The 21,063-nt window shown below is 37.5% G+C and overlaps 2 protein-coding genes across 3 annotated transcripts in view; one reads left to right on the top strand and one right to left on the bottom strand.

Annotated features, from left to right (window-relative positions):
- Positions 1-3,111, top strand: part of SWT1 (SWT1 RNA endoribonuclease homolog) — a 141,460-nt gene extending 138,349 nt beyond the window's left edge. Inside the window, exon 21 of the transcript XR_009210684.1 lies at positions 3,027-3,111. The gene's annotated coding sequence lies outside the window, so the exon portion shown is untranslated. The remainder of the gene's footprint in view (positions 1-3,026) is intronic.
- On the bottom strand, positions 48-20,876 carry IVNS1ABP (influenza virus NS1A binding protein). 2 transcript variants are annotated; one of them, XM_058430372.1, is made up of 16 exons: positions 20,574-20,876; positions 14,725-14,952; positions 13,035-13,163; positions 12,661-12,830; positions 12,458-12,533; positions 11,152-11,325; positions 10,719-10,844; positions 9,234-9,341; positions 5,088-5,217; positions 4,624-4,848; positions 4,094-4,215; positions 3,874-4,000; positions 3,656-3,787; positions 3,362-3,535; positions 1,643-1,943; positions 48-399 (listed from the first exon to the last, which is right to left on the bottom strand). In XM_058430372.1, exons 3-15 carry the CDS (start codon positions 13,143-13,145, stop codon positions 1,690-1,692), a joined length of 1,929 nt encoding a protein of 642 aa, XP_058286355.1. In that variant the 5' UTR covers positions 13,146-13,163; positions 14,725-14,952; positions 20,574-20,876; the 3' UTR covers positions 48-399; positions 1,643-1,689. The 2 variants fall into 2 exon arrangements, with proteins under 2 accessions (XP_058286355.1, XP_031993157.1); XM_032137266.2 differs by having other exon boundaries at positions 48-1,943.
- Positions 20,877-21,063: the final 187 nt, after the last annotated feature.

The raw sequence follows: 21,063 nt of genomic DNA, 5'->3' as shown, positions 1-21,063 counted from the left end.
AAGCATGTCACCTATGAAATGAGAAGTGATCTCAAGGACTTTAGTGCTGAATCCTCAACTAAAATTTTATTTCCTTGTGCTGAATAGAACACATACAGATCCATATTAAAAACAGTCATCATATTAGGCAAATTCAATCTGTCAATGTAGTTTTAGTCCAGAACCAAACCAGTGATAGGAATTACAGAGTTAGCAACCAAACTGATTTCCTTTCCTGGTGGTTCTTTGTGTAACAGATGAGAGAAATAAAGTGGCAGAGTACCAGTGAACATTTGGAGAAAATACCTAATTATTTTCTTCCTAACCCAAGTTAGCCACTGAATAGACATCTCAGAATAGTCATCACTGAATATTCATCTCATCCCAGTTGGCCCATTAGGTTCCTGTGTGCTTCATCTTCTGTGAGAAAAAAAAAACCTTATATCATTCCTTATTTCAGATGTAAGATGCCAGGTGAGTTATTTTCCACAAATTTCTTAAGCTCATTACTGGAAAAAAAATTTCTCAAAACTTTTAGTAATGAATGAGTGTACAAGCAGCAATTGGATATTAATCCCATGGTGCAAGGATTTCCTGCAAAGTACCTTTAATGTGTTTGCATCAGCAGCAAGCATTAGGACATGCTATTTTGGCACCATAAGTTAGGTGTGTAGCACTACACATTAGACACCAAGTCATCCCAACCAATATTTATCCATATGAACAGATAAACTGAATAAAAACATAGTTCTGATAAAACCTGCATTCACAACCTAATGTAGTTTAATTTTTTTCACAATTGAGGGCTGCTATTAAGGACTGTTTTGTTAATAATAAAAACAGGAATTATATAGAAGATAAAACACCGCTTTTTACAGCTATATAGTATCTTGCTATATAAAACATACCCTCAAAAAGTCAAAATATTTAAAACCAGTGTTTCAAATACCAAAAATCACAGCTATGTTACTGTTCAGTAACTCCACTCAAATAAATGTTAGTACTGCATTCTTGAAGGAAAAAAACTGCAGCCAAGGCAAGAGCTCTGAAGTTTGCACTCAGAGAGTTTAAAAGACAGACCCCTACTCTGCAAACTTGAAGACTGCCACTCTGCTTCAATAACTCCAACCTGCCACATTTTACTTCAATTGGTAAAGCACTCTGCTGAGAATATAAAAAGTTATAAAAAGGCAATCATAAAAGATTAAATATTGGTAGGCATGTAAGCTTCCTTTTAATAAAAACAAAAATAGTCAATGTCATCTATTTAAGTATCCTTTGTTATAGAGTGTTCCAGTTATTGAAAAAGGGCCCTTAAAAAACCCAACTGTCTATATCTTTAAACCCTACCCCTTTTACCCCATAATACACATTTGAGGGAAGAGTCATTTAATGTGCAAATTGGCAAAACAAATGTGGAGGAGAGGGGAACTTCTTGAAATGATGTGCCAATCAATTCTTGGTTTATTCTTTTCCAAAAAGTAAAATAACCAAAGTCTTAAAAATACACAAAACAGACCTTCATCTTTGCATTCCTTTCCAAATAAACACAGAAAGTATATACAGCATGTTTAATAATATGCAATATGCAAAAGCTTTGTGTTGCTGTTGGCAACATCTATACCCACCCACCCTCTTTATTCACAAGTGTACCTCTACTAACCATAATTACATCACTAAGCCTGTTAGTTTGAGAGGGTCTTAAATTTGTTAAAACTGGAAAATCTTTGTATAGGGGCTCCATTCATTTGACTCAAGGTTATAGACTTCCACCGTATTCAGAAATTCATTGCCATCGAATCCTCCCACTGCATAAATGGTGTTCCCTACAGTTGCAATCCCAGCATTGCTCCTTGGTGAAGTCATATTTCCCATCATCTTCCATTCATTTCTAGTTGGATCATACATTTCCACACAACTGATGGCATGAGAACCATCAAAGCCACCACATACAAACAGTTTTCCTAAAAGAGAAATGAGATGGGGTAAATCCAGAGACTAAAGTATAATAAGGTAAAACTCCCCTAAATCTGTCTTATGCTTAAAAATCAGTGGTTTTTAAAACGCCTGTTCATTTTATCAAAAAGAATTTATTAAATGCCTACTAATATGACAAATACTAAGAGCTGGGAATCAAATCAATAAAAAAACCATTCCCATGTGGAACTTAGGCAACTTAAAAGGGGGAGGGAGAGGAAGCAGTAGCAGCATGTAAATAAAGTACAATTTTCACCAGCTCTGTGGTAGTTACTACTATTATTTCAGAGAAGAAGAAAAGAAGCAGGAAGAAGCTGGACAATTATCCTACAGATGCAGCTACTAAGTAGCAAACCAGAATAGTTTTGTGCACTGGACTTTATATCAGCCCAATGTACAGAATTAAGACTCAGAAGAGATTATAGGAAAGCAGAAAAATATTTTAGGGCTTTCCAACTGTATAAAATGATTTTGGGGCCAGGTGCGGTGGCTCATGCCTATAATCCCAATACTATGGGAGCCTGAGGTGGGAGGACTGCATGAGCCCAGGGGTTCGAGACCAGCCTGGGCAACACAGTGAGACCATGTCTCAATTAAAAAAATAAAATATTGTGGTACAGAAATTTCTTCTGGAAACAGAGTTATGACTATTTTCAAATAGATAAAATGTTAGCAATAAATACTCTGTAGCTTAGAAAAAATTTTATTACTGATTCTCAAATTCATTATATTTTCATTTGACCATCACTTAACCAGCTTGCATTCTATGTATCTGTAAAGCACGCTGACAAGGCTCTAGGCCAACAGGCTGTGTCTATACTTAAGCCTTCACCAGTTGAACCATAAGCCTACTAAGATTCACCCTGGTACCAAAAACAATGCTAATTTTTAAATTATGATTATATAATTAGACATTAAAAGTTAATAAAACGGAGATGGAAAGAAAGCTATGTCTACATTTAAAAAGTTTAATACTTTGGAAACTTGTTAAAATAGTCTAAAGGTTATATTTCCAATTAGGTATGGAGTACACAGTTGGAAAAGACTAAGGATTTGCATTTGTTTTGCAGATCAGATTCTTTAAATTCTGGCTGTAAAGAAGGGGAAACTCAAAATTCAAGATGATGCATTATGGATATGTTTTATAGAAGAAAATGACTTGGAAATTCACTCAGTGCACCCATCAAAAGACTGGTGAATTAAGTTATATATCAAGTATTATGTCTTTGATTAGAAAATATATTTCTAAAGGACAAATCACCTTAATCTCCATTGCATCAAAAGAGATGACTGCTTCTGAATTCTTAACTGTACAACTATAGTTATCATTGGCCTTTTCTCTCAGAGTTTTAGAACAAAGTCTTGCCACTATCTACTCCTCACCTCTCCAAATCCCAACACTCACCATTAAGAACAGCCACTCCAGCTCCTCGCCTAGCCACATTCATGGGTGCAATTAAAGTCCAGGTGTTATTTTCAGGATTGTATCGTTCTACTGTGTTCAGACAATTCCAAGATTCTGCACCTCCGATTATGTACAAATAACCACCAAGCTCACAGACTGCAGACTGGTGTCTCCCTACAAGAAAAGTCAAGTCAAGATTATTGCTACATCTCCCAGATTCTAAGTGTATACTACACGTACTGTTGATTTGAAGGTCTTAAAAAAAAAAAAAAAAAGGAAAAAAAATCATCTTACGAATGTTAAGAGGAGCACAGCTTGTCCACAACTTTGTTACAGGATCAAATACATCACAATTTTTCAGTCCTTTTTGACCATATGGATCAGAGCCACCAACGATGTATAATTTTCCATTCAGAGCACACACTCCTATGTAAGTATAAAATAAAGTTACATATTGATAATTTAATTATCATATTTAAATACTGGATATCTCAGGAGAAGACTATTATTACCTGCATTACAACGGTTAGTTCTCAATTCTGGAACAGGAATCCAGTCATCTATGTTTGAATCATACATCTCTCCACAACTCAGGTCATCTGAGTGGCCATTTGATCCACCTACCACATAGAGCTGGCCCTATGCCAAAAGTGAGAGATGAGAATTTCTAACATCCTGAAGTTACAAGGAAAAAGCTAAATAGGGGTTGCTCCTGCAACATAATGCGCTTACCATGAGTACAGCCATTTGAAATCGGGCTCTTGGTGTTCTCATGGGAGCAAGAAAGGACCAGTGATCTGTATGTGGATCATAGCATTCGACTGTTCGAAGACATTCCTCTCTGTTATAGCCACCTGGTAAAAAATAAAACCATAAAGATTTATGTTTAAAATATTAAACTGGACCACGGTTTCCAGTCCTGTAAGTTTAAGAAATCTGCACAATGAGAAAAAGTATTAAAACTTTTTAAGGATGCCTTAGTTGACCTTTTAACTAAATGCTTGTAATAGCTGAAAAATAACATTATCAGTATAAGTAAACTGCTTAGTCTCGGCTTGAATATTAGAAAAATTTAGCCACGACATAATTTTTTTTAAAAATTAGAGACAGATTGAACTGAAGGTTAGCCATATTCAATAGTATTGTTATTTCTCTGTCTTATTGGATTGCGGTGATGGCATATTAAACCCTCTCTTTGAAAGTTTGCATGTCACAAAAATGCCCATCTACATGCTTAGCCAGTTGAATGCTTCTGTTCTTACCTGCAGCTATGAGTTTGCCATTCATCTCTGCTGTTCCCAGACCAGATCGTGCGTACTGCATAGGAGACATGGGCTTTTCGATTAGCTCATCTTGTTGCATCTCAAAGCTTAAACTCTTACTTAGTTTTGGAGTACTTGTTGGTGAGCTCTGTGGGCTGTTTCTCCCATGAAGAAAAATGACACAGAATATACCATCCAGCACAGCCAGGCACAAGTAAGTGTTATCTGTAAGCACAAGAGTTCCATGTTTAAGATGTAATTATTACTTTCGGTTGGTATATATGATCCTGAATTGGACTCCACAGTCTCCACATCCCAGACTGGAACAATCTGCTCTCGTTTTCCAAATTTAATTGCTTCTGAGTTTTTTCCTCGAGTAGTCAATTTAAGAGGTATTAAATTGGCAACACTCCTTCTTAAAAATAGGTAAGCTGAAAACAATCTGGCAAGTGTCATATACTTACTTGAAGTCTTTTCTGAAGCAACGATTTTCCACTCATGCTTAGGGCTTTGTATTGTAGCATTTGGAGAAGAGAGACATCCAGTTGAACTGCTACTTATCTGCTTATGGCCATTCTCACGTGGTGGCTTTTTCTGCAAAATCAAAAGGTAGCTACAGAAACCTAGCCAAAGACCACATCTGATGTACCTTTGTTCCTGAGCTACTCCACAACACTGAGTATCCTTCACCTATATATGACATTTATAGGACACTAACTTTAACTCAAGCCAACACTTTCCAAATGACACAAATTACTGGCATACTTCCATCTCCACTCAATGATGAGACAACTACACCTACACAATTAGCCTAGGTAAGAAAAAGCTCAATTTTAACAATTTGAAAACCATGTTGCAAATCAAGACCTCAGCAGAAGAAAAAACCAATCTATAATTACTTTTATATTAAGTATAGAATCTTCTACAAGAATGTTATAAATTTAAAATAGAATGAATTAACAGAGAATACATTTAACCCACTATTTTCATGAAATTGTCAAACCTAACTAAATCATATGTACAGGTATCCTTCATACAATGCCAGCAAAACGTAAGCAGATATAGATTCATCCAGTTTCTCTGAAAGTACTTCACAGGAAAAAAGTGGCAATTACAAGAAACACTTAAAGAATATTTCTTTAGAATTACCTTATAGGCATTATAGAGTAGTTTTCTAGACAAAATTACATCAAAACACAAGAAAATAGTAATCAGAAATGAAACTAAAATTACTAAAAACAACCAAATATTCACAAAAGTAGAATATACAAGAACACTAAAGAGGGAGAAATGAACAAAGCTGTCAATCTCCAAATGATTGTAAGAGAACTACTTTACACATGTGTTCTCATGTATGAGTTTTCCTTGATGGCTTCCTTCCAATTACTTTAGCTTTTGCCACTTCCAAAGGATATGATCATATGGAATTGGAAGAGTAAAGACTACTCTGAGAGGAACTGCCAAATGAACAGGTAGCACCTTCAGCACCTGGCCTAGTTTGCTCATCCCACTTGTGCTGGTCCAGACGGCCAGAACACATGGATAGGTAAAATTTCTAATGGAATTTTCTGTTGCTAGTGGAAGCAAAAGGCCATATAACAAGTAATTGAGAAAAAGATTTTGCTAGCTACTTGAAGCTATAAGAAAAAGCTATATCAAAAGTTAGGCCTGAGTGTGGTTACAACATACGTAGGCTATTTTGAGAAAAGGCAGGGAATGTATCATTATCAATGGTTGTCATTAAATTCCACTTAGATGTTTATTATGTATCTAGATATTACTAGGTACTTTATTTACATCATCTCTTTTAGTCCAGTGAGGGTGATATTATCTACCCATTTTATAGATAAAAATATTGAAACTCAAGAAGATATGCATTGCTCAAGGCAATACAGCTAAAATAAAGATTAGGAATTATGAAGATAAACCCCACCCTTTTTATACTATGACAAGTTATGTCATAGTATAAAATAGATTTACACTATGACAGGCTGTTTTCCAGTTTTCCACTGTTACTAAAGTTGTGAATGCATCTGTTCATATCACTTTTATACTATGAATATTAAGAATAAAAAATAAGGTTAGACTTATCTAACCTTATCTATTATTATGAATTACAAGGTACATAAAACCTCATCCCAACCTATGGGAAGAAGGGATCCAAATATCACAAATGGATGATGCTTACATTGAGGCTGTATTGAGGTAAAAAACTGTTCTAATGTACAAACTATAATTAAGAGAAAATGACTGTGAAAGAGAAAGGCCCAAAAGCAATGCCTAATAACAAGCCTACTATAGAAATGCTGGTTAAATCCTTTATATGTAAGGAATATATCCCTAAACCTTATTTTACATGACCTCCCAGAGGACTTGACAGTGTACAGTTTAGTCCTCCTTCAAACTTTCTTCTCCTACCTTAGGTAGCTTTTACAACACGATTAGATTCTTATTGTCCTCTAACTTTTCTAATGGCTTCTTCTCAACCTCCTTTTTCTATTCCTGAAGTCTAACATGTGTCCCTCTCATCCTCTTCAATTCATGATCTCTATTCATGGCATCACATTCTAATGAGTCACACATGTCAGAATCCCACTTATTCTCAAATTATTCCTTTTCCCTGATCTTGCTAAGCAATCACTAAGTCCTGCTAAGTCAACCTTTGTAAATATAAATGTCTATTTATAGACATAGATAAAAAATCCATCCTTTCTCCTTCATGCCCCTAGATTAAGCCCTCATCATTTTTTTAAAACCTGAACTACTGCTGGCAATAGTTTATAAACTGGGCTCAAACTTTTATTGATTTTCTGTGTCTGGTTATAAAAATAGGAAGGGTCCAAGGCAACAATTTTAGAAAATAAGACCAGAAATCAGTTGGGATATCCCAGCCCAAAGACTGCCACATAATAGTTAGACTGTTCCCCAGTTTTTCACTATTACTAAAGTTGTGAATGCAAAACTTTCATATCACTGTATTCTTACCTAAGGCTTCCCACTGCCTATAGGATAAAGTATAAGCCCCATTCAGGGAGCATTTACCTACTTTCCCAGTCTTATGACCTGCAATACCAAGAGTATCATCCTTGCAGATACTCTTTGCTATCTAACACCTCTCCCTTTATCTGCTATGCAGACTCCTCTAAATCCTAACACTGCTCAAAAGCTACCTCTTGTGTGAAATATCCCTGGCTTCTCTCCTGTCTCATTGTGTCCTCTCCTTTAGGCTTTTCGTAGCTACCTCTCATAAGCCTGTATTGTTTCGCCTACTCTTAGAAGGTCCTACAAGCAGAAACTGTCTCTTACACATTTTTGTGTTGCCACACCGAACATTATGGCCTGCCACTTATTGGGCACTCAACCTCTGCATGTTGAAAACGTACTTTTAAAATGTTAACTCGAAATGTTTAGAGTTAAGGGGGAAAATATCCTCAATATATTCAAAATGCACAAACATAGGTTCTCAACTAATTCAAATTCCAAGACTTTTAGAAAATAAAGATATTCACCCACTGTTGCCACAGGACACCAGAGAGAGCTAACACCTGATAATTTGTAACCATATAGGCTACTACTAAGTCTACCACTTACCCTCTGATTTTTAAAGAAAAGCATTCCTTAGTCTGGGTTGAGTCGACTGCTTTATAGCTTGTCCCTCAAAAACATAATTTGAGCTAAAGGCCAAATAAAAAAATATACTATATGACCATTTATATAAATTTTTTCAAGCATAGCCAAACTAATTTAATATGTCAGAAGGTAGGATAATGGTTTCCTTTGGGAGCACTATAGGGAAACAGTTGGGAAGAGGCAAGAGAAAGGCTGCCAGGATGCTAGAAACCTTCTCTTCTTGACTTGGGTAGTGTTTACACTGGTAGGTTCACTATGTGGCAATTATGACTTGTGTACTTTTCTGTATTTGTCCATAAACTTAAAAAATTTATACCTGAGAAGTTTGTTCTCTAGTAATTGTTGATAATGTGTCTGAATAATTATGTGTTTACTATAGGGGAAAAATAAAATTGGATTTTATAAAAGGCAAAGTAACTCAATCAGCACAGTGGAACTCTACTATATTTTAATTCATTTTGGTTAAAGAAACATCTAGATCAGGTTTTAACATATGATCCACCACTTTTAAACTTATTACATTGTATAGTCCATCTGAACTGTACCATTTCTAATTTCCAGTAAGACAGCTCAGTAGTTAAGGTAACATCCAAAATTTCTTTCATAGCCATCAACAATTTAAGTCCCCCTGCCCCTTTAAAAAAAAAAAAAAAAAACTATCAGTCATGCCTGACACAAACAACTGCTTTTCATAATCTTCCCAAATAATTTCTATATTGTTCCATCTTATTGGCCTTTACTATTTGTAATTCCCGCTTTATGAGAAAAAAATTTCAATAGGGTTTCCTAATTTGTTAATATCTTTTCATGTCGCAAAAATACTAACTCTAAGATATGCTTGTTTTCTCCCAAAAATGTTTCTGTCCAGTTATACCAATGAAATTGGTCCACTTTCCTTTATTAAAGGAAAATTTAAGTATGCTATCAAATTCTCTAGTCAAATTTTAACCTGAGGTTACCTCAGACTGTGCAATGTGTACCTGCACAAACTGAATGTGGTCATCATCACTGCCAAACACCTCAGCCTGTCCATCTAGTAGGTTCCCATCAAGCAGCTTGTGATCAGCTGAGTAGTACAAGGTTTGAACCTGCAAAACAGCAACAGAACACCCATGTGGCTACGGTCACCATGGCTACTCCACTAGTATGCAGATTACACAAACGCCTCAAGGTAACCTCCAGTGTGCTTCTTGAGCTTCTTGACGTATTACTCTGGCAGGATCCGGAGGTAAAGAAAAATACATGTCATGGTGGTAAAAATTAAAAAACAAAAACAAAAACAAAAAACCAAAATCAAATACAAAATCTTCCAATACTGGCTGAAGAGTCGTTGGCTTGATTGGCTTGAAAGAAATCTTCATTTTTTTCATGGCTTCCATCATATAACAGTAAGAAGAAAAGCACTAGTACAATATATACTCTTAAAGAATATACATATTTACAATAAAATACTGAATATAGTTTACACCTTTGCAGATAAGTGGTCTGGTTTGCATAAACATATTTCCTTCCTGTAAGCAATGTCAAGAAAAACAAAGAAAAAACAAATGCAAAAATTCAAGCAAGCTGTAGAGTCATCTCCATTGAGACAGATGCAAATACATAGCAAATGCATCTGACTTTCAAGTGGGAATCACAGAATTTAAAGATAATCTGTTAGCCCTTTTAGAACATAATGATGACAGTGTTTCTGCAGGCCTAACAGATTTGGTAAGCCCTCATAAAGGAACCCTGAAAGGTTTAAGTGGAGAGAGAAACTCAAAGTTACTCCACTGCTCCACCTGCGTGTTTTCAATTCCCACCATTTCTCCATCAATTTTATCTTGCGTTATTTTTTTTAAAAGTAGCCCAAGTTAAGTGAGTGACTGTATGTATGAACAACACCATTGAAAAACACACAGCTTTAAAGACAAGAATCCTGTAAAGGAGTAAACACCATTAAATCATCATCGTTCTCTGCCCACAGCGGATTTTTCTTAGGAGAACTGGGGCAGGACTGCTGCTTCTTTACGTGTCAATACACTTGAGGTTTCTTCTTGTTTCTTCAGTCTTGGGTATCCTAGTTTTGTTAATAAACCTATGGGGAGATAAATCAATGGGGAGGAACAACCATTAGAAGCTTTTACCTACTTGTCAAATTTAAAGCAAAAACCTGTGAAGAAAAATTAAGAATCTACAGAAAATTTCAGTACCACTTCCCATTTCTAAAGCAAATTACATGCTACTTTAAAGAAAGTTAACAGCACATAATAAGCAAAGAAATAAAAAAAGAAAAGCAGAAGACCAAACTGAACAGTTCATTCAGCTCACCTGGACACCCCCCCTGTTTCTCAGCTTAGGGGTACCTATAGCAAAATTTAAATTCTTTAGGGTCATGGTTATAAAATAAAAGTGAAAGGGAATCCTTCATGTTATAGCAAAATAATTTTTAAAAATGGTTGAATCCCATTTACTTTAAAACTAACCTCTTCCATCAGCTCTTCCAGACTGTCTCCATTCTCCCAGATGCTACGCTGCACCCAGTTGATTACCTTTGTATACAATTTGCCATTGCTGGGCAAGCAAACATTATCTTCAAGCATAACCTCCAACTAGAATTGGGAAAAACAATGACATGGATCAGTGTTGGCCTCCTAGTTCTCAGCTTAATTCCCAATTTCATAATAAAGATGTCACAGATGCACAATTCATTCCATACATTTACTCTAATTTGTAAGGAACCAGTAATCAAAAACAAAGTAAACAAACTGGTAGGTAGAAACCTATTACGCTGCTAAGAATAACAATATAATTTCAATGTATTATTTCATAATCATTACTCACTTGCTTGAAACACAGACCAAGATTCCATGCCTGGAACTAGATAGTATACATCTGTTTATAGACTTTACTCCTTACCTTTAGCCTTGGAAGCTTAAGAAACTCCTCCTCTTCCGAAATTTGTAACAAATGCTCCTGAATATAAGCATCAACCTTATTCAACAAACGGGAGTCTCCCATACAACTTGCAAAATTTCGGTAAGAGATGCAGCTGGTAACATCCATTCTAGATAGTAAATAATCACCACAAACCTTGGAAAAGAAATATATGAGTGCCAACACTTATATATCTTTTATTCAACAAATATTTAATGTTCAGTGTGGTAAACACTATGTGAAGATACAAAGAATCAAAAATCACTGTCTTAATACAACAAATGTAATAGTGGTAATAACACGTATACAAATGATAAACATCAAATTATGCCATACAGATATGTAAGTTTTAGTTTAAGGAGAGGTGCAACAAATTGAAATGCTATGTAAGTTCACATAAGTATTTTCAAGTAGAATAATTTGGTAAGGCTTCATGAAATGCAGTATCTGAACTGGGCTCTACAGGAGAGATGATGTTGATGTTGAATGCAGACAGAAGTAGAGAAGATGCTGCAAACAATTTAATTTGGTTGGAGAAAAGATAACTAGGAAATAGTTTTGGAAAGACAGCAACTATATAAGGGAAAATCTAGAATACTAAACTCAAGGATATGTGCTGTAAATTAAGGAATGATTTTTGAACAAAGGAGTGGTATTAAAAGAAGGGCTAGCAAATCAAACTTTTTCTTAAAGGGCCAGATAGTAAAAGCATTTTAGGCTTGTCAGCCGTTCTGTTTGTCACAACTGCTCAATTCCGTCACTGTAGCTGGAAAGCAGCCTAGACCATATGTAAATGAACACACATGGCTGTGTTCGAATAAAACTTTATAAAAATAGGCAGCTGGCCAGTAGGCCTTAAGTTTACTGACCCCCATGCATTAGGGGATTAAACACCTGTTTTCCAAAAGTACTTTTTACTGGCATTAAATTCTAGAAGGAATACTTTTAGAGAGCACAGGAAGTTTAGGAGAACACAGAATTGAGGACATATGTGATTAACTCTTAAGAAAAACATTAATTTTAATTCATGCTATCAAAGGCTGACATAGCCACCCTACCAGAGAAGACTGCTGAAAGGGTAAGACTTTAGCCCAAATTATCTGAGAAGAAGTGTGATCTTGCTACATTATTATAGCCAAACAGTTAAAATAACATATTGACTACTCTGAGGGAAAAAAGGGACATTTTCAAGTCCTTGAAACTAACAAGATGTTTTATGACAAATTCAGCATTGCGATCACACAAAATAAGACTCCATAAGTGATTTTATTTACTTCTGATACTCTACCTGCTTTACTCGATCCATCTTCAGCTTTTTTGCTGCGGAATAAACATCTTTTACCAATTCCTTATCTGCTTTCAACCTATTTAAAAAAAAAGTTATTTTTGATACCAAAGCCTTAAAACACACTTAATTTAAATATATGTAGCAAGACTTGGAATTTTCTGAAGATATTCCCTAATAATATGGTTTACTTCAAATGTACTTACTGAGCAGTGTAGGCATAATTCAACAAGACTTCAACAGCTTCTGGATTGAGATCATCAAATTTAACATGAGAAATTCCATGAGGATCACTATCACTATTAAAGATTTCAAATAAATAGGGACTGCAGCAAGCTAGCACTGCTCTGTGTGCTAACATTTCGTGGCCACAGACCTGAAATTATGAAGAATTATAAGTATTGTGGATTACGTATTTCTCTAGCTAATTACTATATCAGATTCCTTTATCTTACATTTCTCAGTATGCTTTTAAAAATCATTTCATTAAATGCCTATGAAAAAGAAAATAAGCAAATCTACGAACTTATGGCTTTTAGTAATAAAAAATTCTATAAATTTTGAATTAAGTTTAAAATACCTGAAGTCGAACATCACAGAACTGGCCACTTTTCCTCAGGGCATTTAATTTGGCAACAGAAGACTCAATAAAATTTTCATCCTCAAACATCAAATATCCATTGGGAATCATTTTTCCTTATAAATTTGGCTAAATGATGAAAAGAAAGCTGAGTTATTTTACTTGCAAATGATGGTTTTAAAAATATAATGCTAAAGAGTAATACAGTCTTTTTATTCTCAAATTCCATCCTATAAACAACACATAAAAATTTCATCATACAAAAACTTGCTGAAACAACACCTGTGTTGAATGTCCAAGTCTTTGTTCCCTAATACTTTGGTCATAAGACTTTTAAAGGATTCAAACAGTAGCAGCTATCTCAACAATTTTGGCTGGGTTCCCATGCCTATTAAGCAAATTCATTCTGAAGGGAAGGAAAGGAAACTCCATCCTGCCCAAACCCATATAACAAGTAACCTGAAAGCCTGAAAGGGTGAAATAGCCAGTACATAGAGGTTTCCTTGGATTTGGGCTCCTGTCATTCCTTTACCCACAAATGAGAAAAACTGTTATTTATCCTAATCCTAGCCCTTTTCAGTTGCCTTAAAGGGCCTCCAATTTGCTTCTAGTCTTCAAAATTATATATAATCAAGACTTATATGCAGAACTTGCCTAATACACAAACTTAAAAAGTCTGATTAGTCTTGGCACTGTATCTATGAAATGATTTTTATAAATGTTTTGAAACATATATAGTGATTTAAAAAGATGAACTTATATTCTGTTCCCTTTCTTTCATATATTCTAAATCATTTATCTCATCAGATTATATAAATATAAATGGGAACTTAAAACTTTTGCATTTTTACCATTATTTATAAACAACTGACTAATGACTACACAAAATGCATAATTAAAAAACAGTGATAGGCTAGGCGCTATGGCTCACACCTGTAATCCCAGCACTTTGGGAGGCCAAGACAGGTGGATCATTTGCAGTCAGGAGTTCAAGACCAGCCTGGCCAACATGGTGAAACCCTATCTCTACTAAAAATACAAAATTTAGCCAGGCGTGGTGGCACATGCCTGTAATCCCAGCTACTTGTGGGGGCTGAGGCAGGAGAATCGCTTGGGAGGCAAAGGTTGCAGTCAGCCGAGATTGTGCCACTGTACTCCAGCCTGGGCAACAGAGAGACTCCATCTTAAAAAATAAAATAAAGAACAGTAATAGGGAGGCCAGGCCAAGGCAAGAAGATTGCTTGAGCCCAGGAGTTTGAGACCAGTCTGGGAAACATAGTGAAATCCTGTCTCTACAAATAATGTAAAAATTAGGCAGTCATGGTGGTGGCGCACACCTGTAGTCCCAGTTACTAGGAAGGCTTAGGCAGGAGAAGCACTTGAACCCAGGAGTTCCAGGCTGCAGTGAGCTATGATCCCACCACTGCACTCCAGCCTGGGCAGCAGAGTGAGACCTTATCTCTTTAAGGAAAAAAAAAAAAAGGCAGTAAGAAATTTTAATTTGAAGTAACTGATTTATTTAAAGTCAAAATATAGAAAAGAAAAATATGAAAATGTTTCTTATACTCAAATGATTACTGACTTCTCTGCCTTTAAAAAAAAAAGTATGAAACGTTTACTGTACTCGACATATCATCTTCAGAAAAACAATGTGTCTTAATACTGGACTAGGCAGAGAACATTCACTTACCTACTCTGTTGGTGGCAAATGTATTTCTGGGAACTCTTAAGTAATCCAAGGACAAAGGAGTGTTAAAAGGCGCACTTCGTCAGGGTATGAAGACAGGTGGTTGAAATGAAGGCAGATGTGTCTTAAGCTCTAATGGTGATTCCAAAACTATCAGGCTTGAAAATGATGTAATCAAGTCCTTAAAAGCTATAGACACGAATTTCTTCTGTGATAATGATGCATCATAATCTATAACAATGATAAATTTAAGTTAGATATTCAGAATGATCAAAATGTCATTGATCTAGGTAGAGCAGATCATGTAAAACAAATCCTGATCTTCAAGAGATTTGAGATAAATGGCAAAAATATTCCCATTACGTGAAAAAAGAACACAAATGCAATTCCACATAAACATTTTTCATTTAACTTGCAACAACCCAAGTGATTAAAAAAAAAAAAAAAGTCCTTTCCCAAAGGGCAGGGGCTAATGACCTATGTTTATGAGAGGTGTAAAAGCACAAGACTACAAAACAAATGTCAATACTGTTTAACTCTAATATTCTTTACTATTAATTTCCAACTAATATGCAAACATGCGATCTGTTTTGAGCCAGCAAGCAACCTTAGACATTATTCCCAAGCATATATACTACGTTACTGTTCCTCAAAATGAACTCTGCACTTCCCAGACTCTGTTAACTTTGTTCAAGTTCTTCTCTCTACCTGGAAGGCCCTAAACCCAACCTCTGCCAGAGGAAATCTTACAGCCATAGAGCCTCTGCCAAATGCTCCCAGTTGGGAAGCAGTTTCTCCTCATCCTCCACATTTAGAACCCTATCTGAGAGGTATTTATGATCTTCCAGCTGGTCTATTTCATGCTGTATTTATATATACTTGTTTATCTTCCTTGACTCATGGGCAAACCTTCTGTCTTGTTCATCTTTTGCATCCATCCCATCTCCTCTCTACCAGGACTAGCCTAAAAACTTGAACATAGATGAGTAATTTGTTGGAATAAACTAAACAGAAGGGAAAATACTGATGCCTGTGCTTTGTATGATCATTTTTCTCATCCACAGTAATAAACTACCAATGGAATCATTCTGGTTCAAACCTAATCTTCAAGGTAATCAGTCTTCCTACCTATCCTCCCTCCCTCGTTTTCACATCATCAATTACTTGTGTCAAATTCAGACGGTACTTATTTTTTAATCACCTGAACTGCTATTACACTGCTATTAATTCTGGAAACCAGAACTAAGGAATAACTTACCTGAAATATGTGCAAGTATATTCATTTTTATGGATATCTTAAGATTATCTGCCTTATACAGATTTAGAATACAACAATTCTAAATCTAACAATTACGTGAAAGTGAATAATCACTTACCACAGGACTCCACTGTAGGCTGGTCCAGTTCGAATTCAACAAACCTACTATGTTTAGTTCAACGTGTGTCCTAACAGGTTTCTCTGTAACAGGTTTCATTTCAAGGAAACCCAAGAATGCCAATTCGGGTTGGGATTGTTGTGAATACTTACCCCTGCATCAAAACTATATCACAGCATTAGGTAATATTGATTTCCTCTGCTCTACCTTTTATCTAGGTTAGTTAATTTGGCTTTTCTCTAAGAAACTAGTTCTAACAAATGTTTTCCAAATATACACAATTCTTTGTACACAGAGAGAACACACTATCCTAAAGAAACCTTCAAACATTTTCAGCCAAGACCCGGCTCAAACTAAGAAAATTTTCATATATATATGATTTATACTGGCGTGGTCAACTCACAGGCATAGTTGGCAACTCCTAACTTCAGTTTCATAAGCTGCTCTTAAAATAAGAGTAAGAGGAAGGAGTCCCCATGCAAATTATTATATTAAAATGCATCCTCTGAAAAGCCAAAAACATTATAATATGAAGGTACTATTTTAAACTTTGACCAGTTTTATTCATTTTTTACTTCTAAACTTGATCTAACAAAAAATAAAAATGGTATCCACTTACTGTATTGGACAAATTGAATGTTCTACCTAAAATTTATTTTGGAAAAAAATGGTTAAAATTACTGCAGCCCTTGGAGAAAACACTGGAGAATTTTTGGGGCAATTTGCATCAGACAAATTTGTACAATATTATTATGAGTTTTGCAGTAAAATGAATCCTATATTTAGTGCTTGATTTTTATTTATTTTTACTCTAATTCCATGACAGTACCTGATTTTTAGTACATCAAGGTCATAATATGAACCTCATCTCTTTAATATCTACTGATCAGAGTACAAAGCTACTTGATTTTAAAAGCCAGCCCAAATCTAGATGACATTTAAGTTAATGCAAACTTATTTTATTCAATTATTGTCCTCATACACTATATACCTACTTCCCACCCACCTCAAGTTTGGAGGGGATCAGATCAATTCCTGTCTGTAAAACTACGTTTTTGAAAGTTCACATTTACTTTCATTAAAGTGAGCTAGGGCAAATCAAGAGTTTTAAACTACTCCCCAAATTGACGGGAGATCTTGTTTGGTCTATAAAACTCAAGCACGATAACTAGTGGAATTAAAAAATGGGGAAAATTGTTTTCTTTGAAAATCCAAACCAAAAGTCCAAACATCCCAGAGTCATATAAGAGTATAAAACGTAGAATTGTTTGGTATTTAAAATACACTTTCAACTAAATCTACACCTAGGTCACTATTCTTACACATTTAAAATTAAAACAAGGATCAAATACAATATATTCAGATAAATTCAGCATACTTCTATGGCCACTGCAAGGAATACCGAAGACTCATAAATGAGTAATTAAACTGCTTTAATAACACCCAGAAGTTCACAGCCCAGAAAGATTAGCTTAAGTGAAATACAATTCAACAGGTCTTATCAAAGAGTTGTTAAAAAGGTAGGCACAATATGGCCTCTGCTAAAATTTTCCCTGGCCTTCAGTAAGACCAAGATAAAACAAAAGGCAATCGTTTGAGGGCAGTCAGCTCCCACCAAGTAGCCATCAACTGCATTTTTAAAGGAAAGACTTTATAATACAAAGTAAATCAACAGATCTTTTTAAAATCAGAAGTTACAGCTTTCCAATGTATCCTCTAAAACCACCATCACCATCCATGCATATGAAAACTCACCGAACTCATTCATTCCATCCATACTCATAGTTTTGTAATTCTTTCACTACAACACAAACATATGTAGCACCAAACATATGGAAGGCACAAACTGAAATGGAATGCTCATATCATAACACAATAGAAGTTAACTCAGTTCTCTAGCCTTGAACACTTCACAGGCCAGTCAGAAAGATAAAACAAGCTGTGAAATAGCTTGAGCAGAAAGGAAAAATGGTATGATAGCAAATATATTCCAGAAACTGCAGCTATTTCAGTTTCGATAGATTGTAGATTTGCAGGATGCATATGGTAATAGTGGGCGAGGAAGTAAGAGAGCCTAATTCCAAGGTTTAAACAATGCTAAGCATGGAAAGTAGATGAAGGATTTAAACAAGGAAGCATAGGGCATCCTAGCAGAAATGTGGGGGATGGTCTAGAGGAATAAGTAAAGCATGGAAACGGCAGTTAAGATTCTGTACACCCATGCTCCTTTAAGGCAGTGAGGACTTAAGATATTTTATCTTAGATATGTGGCACCCTTATTAACATCAATTATCAAAATTAAGATATGTGGCATCGTTATTAAAATCAATTACCAAAAAGCATAACACAAAGTCGTTTATAGTTTGCTACATGGAGGAGGGAAGGAAGGAAAGGAAGAATTTGGTTTGAGACGTTCTAATGCTGAGGTATCTGCATGTTAATAACAAAAATATAATAGTATGATGTTAAGTATAGGTTCAGAAACATTTACAAGATATACAACTTGTAGTTTACAAGTATGTATTTTCTGTTGTTTTAACAAAAACCCAGAAATCACTCTCTTACAATACTTCAATTTACACACACACTAGCACATGACATGGTGGGAAGACCCCCAACCTTTAATAATTCCTACTTGCAGGATTTGACTATACAATCGCACTGCTAAAAAGTGGATGAAATGACTTACTTAGAGTTACTTCATCTTAATATCAATTATTAAGATACTTCCTTAACAGGAAAACATTTATATTTAAAAACGTATTTGCAAAACTACATTTAATTACCAGCTAACAAATCCTTCAAGCAAGAAAAACAAAATCCCACCTTCCAAAAGCAAGTAGGCAAAAAGACACTAATTTAAAACTAAGACTAAAACCTGAAATGTTTTGTCTTGGGGGGAAAGTTAGAAAATCAACTACAAATTAAGACAATGGCTATAAAAAATTAGTATCTATTAGTTAACTAGAGATTTCATCTATGAGGAAAACACAGAGGAAAACCATTCCAGGGCTCTCTTTGGTCAGTGGCTCAAGTTCTGTTTACCTCTGGCTACCAAATTATAAACTTGATAAGTAGCCTGCCAGCTGGCATTAAATGATACTAGTCTCAATCCAATTCTAAAGTCCATGTTTACCTCACGTCCAGACTTAACAAATACAACTTCTCTTTCAGTATCTTTAAGACAGAAGTGTCAGCAGGCTTTAGCCTAAAAGTAATCATCAGTATTTTGTTTTTCCTAAGTCAATCACTGGTGCTAGAATTATTAAAAGAAAGCATGGCCTGTGGCAGTCTAGTCCATGCTGTACTTATTCATCTGTTAAGAGTGGTACTAGGCTTCCAGAGTTGTCATCTATTGACAGAAGATCACAACACACTCAACGAATAGCTTGACGCCAAGGTGTTCTAACGCTCCATCACTGCAACAGACATTAAAAAACAAAAATGCGCCCTTTTGGACATCTGATTTCTCCTTGAAATGTCAGCTGTCTCAAACCAATAGATATGTCCACTACGTATTGGGGGAAAAAGTAAATGTAGTTCTCAAGTAGTGGTTCAAGTTACCCTAGGTTCAACCCTCAGCCTGATACCTTCCTATCATCAAGAGCTTATAATCAGAGACACTTAAACAAAAGCGTGGAGGGACGGAAAAAGAGCAAATCTTGCCACTGATTTCTTTCATAAAAAAGAAAAAGCGTCCCAGGCCTTCCCCTTCGCGCAGCCAGGCCGGCGCCCACTCCGCAGGCTGCGAGGCGAGGCCCCCAGCGCCCGCACACCCCCGCCCGGGATTGGCCAGCCCCGCAGTCACTCAGTACCGACACGTCAGGGCAGCCGCTCCCTCCCTCCTCCCGCCCCCTTCTCCCCGCGCTTGGCAAGAAAAGCGGGCAACGTGGAGCGGGAACAAAGGACCCCGCGGCCCACGGCGATCGGGGACTCCGTGCCACCCTACTCCAGGCCCGGGGCTGGCTGCCCGCCCACACAAGCCGAGTCCCGGGAGCTCTTCCAGAAGAGAATCCCAAACCCCAGGCAAACCCAAGGCGAGGCGTCCGTTCCTGACAGCAAGAACGGGGAGTCCCGCGCCCTCCTTCCGGCGGGTCATCCCCGCCCCGCGGCGCCCTAACCCAGGTCCCCCAAAACCCTTCGAGCAAAAAACTCTCGTTCCTCCCAGCCTGCCTCACCCGCGCCAGTGTAGCAAAGGGGCTCGAGCCTCCGCGCACTCCGAGGCGGCCGGCGCCCGCTCTCGGCCGCCAACGCAACTTGGCAACCATGGCAGCGCTGGAGCGCGGGCCCAGCGCGGCGCTGGCTTCACGTCCCAGAGGGCGGCGGCGGCGGCGGCCGCTTGGGGCTGCCTCCCCTGATGAGGACACCGCTTCCGCGCCTCCCACCTTCTTCCCATCCGCCGGCGCCATCCCCTCTTCTCGGATTCTAGCCGCGCCCTCTCCCTCATCTGCCGTTCGGGGAACCAGCGCGTATTACCTGGTTCATCTCTGAAGAGATGGAAACATTCATCTCTAGAGCTTCGATGGGAAGCAGGAGGAAGCGGGCGGGAATCGGCCCAACGGAAAGCGCCAGGAGGCGGCGGAAGGGGGGAGCAGTCAAGTAGAAAGACGAGGGGCCAGTCCGTGGAGACTGAGAGGACGGGGGAGCGCCGCTGAGAACTCGCGGGAACTCGCTCGCTCGCCGACACAGCCGCGCCGAAGCAGCAGGCAGAGAAACTGCGCCCAGCACCTCCGAGCGACCGACCTCCACGCGCGACCGGGAGACACTGCCTCCGCCGCCGCCGACCGCTCGCGCCGCACCCCCTCGCACGTCACCACGTGCGCTGCCGCCGCCGACGCCTCCCAGCCCGCTTCCGCCTCGAATCCATCTGCAAATCACAGGCGAGCCCCATAAAGATCCCACTCTAAGCCCCGCCCCGCCCGCGACCCCGCCCACATCCCGCCCCGCCCTCCTCCCTGGTCGACTG

The sequence above is a fragment of the Hylobates moloch genome, unplaced genomic scaffold (assembly GCF_009828535.3).
Source record: "Hylobates moloch isolate HMO894 unplaced genomic scaffold, HMol_V3 SCAFFOLD_18, whole genome shotgun sequence".
NCBI lineage: Eukaryota > Metazoa > Chordata > Mammalia > Primates > Hylobatidae > Hylobates > Hylobates moloch.
Note: the sequence above shows the minus strand (reverse complement) of the source record. Positions and strands in the feature narration are given on the sequence as shown.

Coding starts and splice junctions, on each gene's coding strand:
- IVNS1ABP (XM_032137266.2), bottom strand. CDS start 13,145: ATGATTCCCAATGGATATTTGATGTTTGAGGATGAAAATTTTATTGAG. Junction 12,831..13,034: donor TCTGTGATGTTCGACTTCAG/GTATTTTAAACT, acceptor TCATAATTTCAG/GTCTGTGGCCACGAAATGTT. Junction 4,216..4,623: donor TGGCAAACTCATAGCTGCAG/GTAAGAACAGAA, acceptor ATTTTTTACCAG/GTGGCTATAACAGAGAGGAA.